The 5,736-nt window shown below is 55.2% G+C and overlaps 1 protein-coding gene across 1 annotated transcript; it reads right to left on the reverse strand.

Annotated features, from left to right (window-relative positions):
- Positions 1-801: 801 nt before the first annotated feature.
- Irgc (immunity-related GTPase family, cinema) lies at positions 802-2,199 on the reverse strand. The gene has a single exon (XM_013032673.1). The coding sequence runs from the start codon at positions 2,197-2,199 to the stop codon at positions 802-804; it is 1,398 nt and encodes a 465-aa protein (XP_012888127.1).
- Between the last annotated feature and the right edge of the window lie 3,537 nt (positions 2,200-5,736).

Consider the following 5,736-nt stretch of genomic DNA (forward strand, 5'->3'; position numbering starts at 1 on the left):
CCCCCATCCCCATGGGAACTGAACCCCCTCCCCACCAGTATCCAGGCAGGGCCTGCCCTGCTCAACTTCAACACCCCAAATCCAGCCTTGGGTGCAGCTAGAACCACCTGTCAGGTCAGATAGTGCACAGAGCTCTCCGCCCTCCCCCCCCCCCCCAAGCCTCTTGTCCCATCCTACAAGCTCCAGAAAACACTGCCACTGAAACACTGAAGCCGGTGAGCTGTGACTTCTCATCTTGGCACCAGGCCTGTGCTGTCCTGGCACGGAGATCATCAGGGGCTGTCACTGAAGTGTCCTGGACCCAGTGCCATACCATGACTTTCCCACACACAAAACACACCCCGCCCCCCCCCGCCTTCCCCTCCTCCCCCCCCCTCAGTTCCTACCCCATTCAACCTGTGACCCCGCAGGCATTGGTGCTTCATGCCTGTAATCCTACTCAGGAAACTGAGATCTAGGGATTGAGGTTCAAAGCCAGCCTGGACAGGAAAGGCTGTGAGACTCTTATCTCCAATGAACCACCAGAAAACCCAAAGTGGCGCCGTGGTTCAAGTGGTAGAGCACTCATCCTGAGCTGAAGAACTCAGGGACAGCGCCCAGGCCCAGAGTTCAAGCCCCATGACTGACCAAAAAAAAAAAACCCACAAATATGTGACCCCCTTACCCAGCCAGATGATCTCCCCACATATCTCTTCCCACCCCCACCACCAAAAAAAAACAACAATGACATTGGCTCAGTTTGATTGCAGGTTGGTTTTAAGGCTTGGAGTGGGGCTGAGGGGTGGGGGTGGGGCTGCACTTTTATTTCTCTTCTGACAAGTCGCGTCTCTTCCAACTTTCAAGCATGTACTTGAGAAGAAGGCCCAGCTTCCTGCGGGTGGAGAGCGGGGCGTCCTCACTACCCCCTTCCGCGGGTCCCCGCTTGTCCACACTACTGTCACCAGCTGCCTCCAAGCTGACCTCTGCTGTCTGGGATTCGTCCTCTTCCAGGGCCTTGATGCGCACACGTTGTGCGTCCTCGGCCATCTCGTTGAGACAGCCCTGCAGCATGGTGTACACGGTGCCGAAGCTGATGCCCCCGGCCACCAGGGTCCCGAACACGGGGATGCCCCTCTCAAAGGCACGGGCCACCCGCATGGCGCCATCGGATGACTGGGAATAGAGTCTCAGGACGGTTTCCGGCGAGACCTCATTGGCCAGCGGGGAGCGGATGACGGAGCGGAGGTCGCCCGCCTGCTTGCCCACCTGCTCGGCCAGCTTGGCCAGCGAGTCGTCGTCCAGGCCAAAGCTGCGGTGGTACCCACGCAGGGAGCGGATGAGGAGAGCATCATCGTAAGCAGCGGCCAGGCCGGGCACGGGCAGGGTCTGGATGACCCCGGACACCAAGGCCGTCTTCAGTACCTGTTCTTGCAGCATGTCTTTTTTCTTCTGCAGGGCCTCGAGCGAGATGTCGGGCAGAGACAGGAGGCCGGCATGGCGCCGATGGGCCGGGAGATCATGTTCCCAGGTGGCCACGAGCAACGGGAAGTCATAGCGGCCTGGGGAGAGGTTAGACACGAGGAAGACGCGGGGATCGGTCACACCCACTGCCCGCAGGCGATCAGAGCAGTGTTCCCGGATCTCCTGCAGCACAGCAGCCTCGCTGAAGCCCGAGGGCCTCTGAGTGCGGGTGGCGGCTAGGTCCTCGTCCACCTTGGTACGCACGAAATAAAACTTCTTGCCCTGGCGGAGGATCTCAGAGGCCAGGCGGGTCTCCACGGCCCCGCAACGCCGGGGGGACACCAGAAGGAAGAAATCATACCGCCCAAAGTCCACCTGCTTCAGGTATTTATCAGCTGGACAACCTGGACACCCGGCCCCTGGCAGGTCCCACAGGGTGACATCAGAAAACTGGGGGTGTGGGTAAGGTGAGGGCTGCATCGTGGTCTCCACCACCCCAGTGAGCGCCGCACCGGGGTCTTCAGCCCCCAGGCCACGCAAGGCATTGATGAGGGACGACTTGCCCGCTCCTGACTCGCCCGTGACGCCCACCTCCAGCCGGGTGCTCTCCGTGGACGCCAGCAGCTCCCGGAGGCGAGACGCGGCCTGCGGGATGTCGCCGGACTCGAAGGCTGTACGCAGGGCCTCCAGCTCTTCCTTGGTCATGAGAATGGTGGTGTCCTCATCGCTAGACACCGAGGGCAACTTGGACGTAGCCATGGTGACCAGTGGGGTCAGAGCACTGGGTGGACACCCAGGGAGAGTCTGCGTCTGGGGAAGAAAGGACGGGTAGGGGAGAGGGTCTTAATGTGGGACAGGAAACTTGGGGGACACGTGGCCCAGGTGGTTAACTTGCTGTGTAACCCAGGAAGCTCCTCCATGCCAGTGTGCTTTGTGTGTGTGTGTGTGTGTGTGTGTGTGTGTGTGTCGGTCCTGGGCCTTGAACTCTGGGCCTGGGCACTGACCCTCAGCTCTTCAGCTCAAGGCTTGCGCTCTACCACTTGAGCCACAGCACCACTTCCAGTTTGCTGGTGGTTTGTTGGAGATTAAGAGTCTCATGGACTTTCCTGCCCAAACTGGCTTTGAACCACAATCCTCAGATCTCGGCCTCCTGAGTAGCTAGAATGACAAGCATGAGCCACCAGTGCCTGGCTTCAGTAGGCCCCAATTATTGACTTAATAATACCCTGGCCAGGTGTCGGTGGCTCACACCTGTCATCCTAGCTACTCAGGCTGAGATCTGAGGATCGTGGTTCAAAGCCAGCCCAGGCAGGAAAGTCAGTGAGATTCTAATCTCCTATGAACTACCAGAAACTGGACGGGAGGCTGTGGCTTAAGAGATAGAGCGTAGCCTTGAGCCAAAGAAGCTCAGAGACATTGACTAGGCCCTGAGTTCAAGCTGAAGGACAGCACACACAGAAAATTAAAATAAAGCTGGGAGCTGGTTGCTCATGCCAATAATCCTAGCTATTCAGGAGGCTGAGATCTGAGGATCTCAATTCAGAACTATCTGGAGAAGGAAAGGCCGTGAGAATCCTATCTCCAATTAACTAAAAAGAAAAAAAAAAATTTTAAAGGGGGGAGGGGCTGGGAAAGTGGCTCAGTGCTTGCCTTGCATGCATGAAGCCCTGGGTTTGATTCCTCAGCACCACATAAGAAGAAAAAGCTGGAAGTGGCGCTGTGGCTCAAGTGGTAGTGCGCTAGCCTTGAGCTGAAGAGCTGAGGGACAGTGCCCAGGCCCAGAGTTCAAGCCCCACAGTCGACAAAAAACAAAAACAAAAAAGAAAACCAGAAGTGGCACTGTGGCTCAACGTGGTAGAGCGCTAGCCTTGAGCAAAAGAGTTTAGGGACAGTGCCAAGGCCCTGAGTTCAAGCCTCAGGACTGACCAAAAAATAAAGGAAAGAAAAAAAGAAACCAGAGGTGGAATTGTGTCTCAAAATGGGAGTGTGCTAGACCCTATCTGAAAAATAACTAAAACAAACATGACTACGTAAGTGGCCGTCAGTGGGAGAGTACGTCTTAAGGGTGAAATCATGAGTTCAAATTCCAGTACCACCCAAAACAAGCAACAACAAAAACCACCAAAAAAAAAAAAAAACCACACACACACACATACAAAAAAACAAAACCCAGTGCCTGGTACATAGTAGGTGCTCAGTTTTTAGCATCACCACCCGGATCAGTATTCTTTCATGGTCTGTGACTTTGTGGAAGCTTTTCCTGAGCCCCAGCCACCCTGGGTGACCCTCCCCCCCACCAGGTTGAGGGACATTTCCCTCAGCCAGCTCTCTCCACCCCCTCCCACACCGCTCCCTAACCCACCTCAGTAGGCCTGGGAAAGGTCCTGGCAGCAAGGGGGCAGACAGTGGCAGTCAGTGGCCTTGGGGTTGGAATTAGAGCTGAGGGGTCAGGTTTGCGTCCTTCCCAAGCCCTCCGGACTGTGCGCACCCACCAGCAGGGCGCAGGTGGCCAGCCCTGGCCGCGGGGACTCACCTGCCCTGCAGGCTCTCCCTCTGCCCTCACACTCGCCCCACAGGTGGGGTCTCCACCCCTGTGAGCCCCACGTCACACTCGGTTGCTAGGACCCATTGTATGATCCAGTGGCAGCTGATTGGTCAGCCAGGCTTTGACTCATAATGCAACAGTGACGTCAGTGGGCGTGGCGAGCCGGGGGAGGGGCGGGGCTTAGATGTGTCCTGGGGGCGGGGCCTTGGGAGCCAGGCCGGCTTTTAGGGTCTTGTCTTTGTCGGTTGTGGGCCTGGGCGGTGTCCCCAAGCTCTTCAGCACAAAGGGAGCGCTCTACCATTTGAGCCACAGCGCCACTTCTGGTTTTCTGGTGACTCACTGGAGATAAGAGTTTGACAGACCTTTCTGGCTGGGCTGGCTTTCAACCGCGATCCTCAGATCTCAGCCTCCTGAGTAGCTAGGATGACAGGCCTGAGCCACCAGCGCTCAGCTTCTTTGCTCTTTTCATCCAGCACTCACTTCTTGTCCCCTTTCCACTTCCTCCTGGTTCTCCTCTCTCCAAATTATAGTTCTTGCTGCTGGTGTTGATTTTTTTCTTTTGAGGCAGGATTGTACTTTGTAACCCAGGCCAGCCTCCAACTCACAATCCTCCTACCTCAGCCTCCAAAGTGCAGGCATTACCTCACTCAACTTTAGGGGTTTTGCCATGTCAAAAGATTTCCTGAGTTTGTAATTCTGAGAACACTTGAAATTGCCTTCCAGAGTGTTGTAACAATGTATACTTCCCCTAGACAAGGGTTTGTTTTCTCAGCATTTCAGCAACCCGATGGAGCCTCAAATCTTGCAGCATTTTTTTTTTAATTTTGGTGCCAGTCTTAGCACTTGAACTCAAGGTTTGAGTGCTGTCCCTGAGCTTTTGTGCTCAAGGTTGGCACTCTCTCACTTAAGCCATACCTCCACTTTTTGGTAGTCTCACAGACTTTCTTGCCCAGGCTGGCTTTGAACTGCTATCCTCAGCTATCAGCCTCCTGAGTAGCTAGGACTACAGGTGTGAGCCACTGGTTCCCAGCTTCCTGTTTGATTTTTGCCCCAACCCTCTGAGAACTGTGAACAGGGTGGAGCTGGCCACCAGTGGTATTTCTAATGTGGCAGGGATTCTGAGCCAATATCTCAAGAAGTTACACCAAGCTGCACCAGGACCCTTTCACCACTGTGAGAGTGAGCCCCAGGCCAGTGTCTGCAGATTAGGAAAACATGGCTTCCATGGAGAAGCTGCCAATACCCCTGCTATCTTTTTGGGGGTCAGTTGTGGGCTTGAACTCAGGGCCTGGGTGCCATTCCTGAGCCTCTTTGTGCTCAAGGCTAGCGCTCTACCACTTGAGCCACAGCGCCACTTCTGGTATTTGAGTGGTTAATTGAAGAGTCTCATGGGGACTTTTCTGCCCAAACTGGCTTCAAATCGCAGCCTCCTGAGTAGATAGGATGACAGGTGTGAGCCGCTGGCACCCAGCCGCCCCTACCATCTTGGCTGAGGGCCTAGACACGTGAGCAGAGCCACCTGTCTCTGTCAGTCTGGGCTGCTATGGCAGAGTTCTATAAACCAGGTGGCATCTAAAGAATGTAGTCTGGTGTGGTGGGCCATGCCTATAATTCCAACATTTAGGAAGTTGAAACAGGAGGATCTCACCAGGGGCTGGTGGCTCACGCCTGTCATCCTAGCTACTCAAGAGGCTGAGATCTGAGGATCACAGTTCAAAGCCAGCCCAGGCAAGGAAGTTTATGAGACTCTT

The sequence above is a fragment of the Dipodomys ordii genome, unplaced genomic scaffold, assembly GCF_000151885.1.
Source record: "Dipodomys ordii isolate 6190 unplaced genomic scaffold, Dord_2.0 Scaffold156, whole genome shotgun sequence".
Taxonomy (NCBI): domain Eukaryota; kingdom Metazoa; phylum Chordata; class Mammalia; order Rodentia; family Heteromyidae; genus Dipodomys; species Dipodomys ordii.

What these genes read in the sequence shown, in the direction of transcription:
- Irgc (XM_013032673.1), bottom strand. Translation starts at nt 2,199, where the DNA reads ATGGCTACGTCCAAGTTGCCCTCGGTGTCTAGCGATGAGGACACCACC.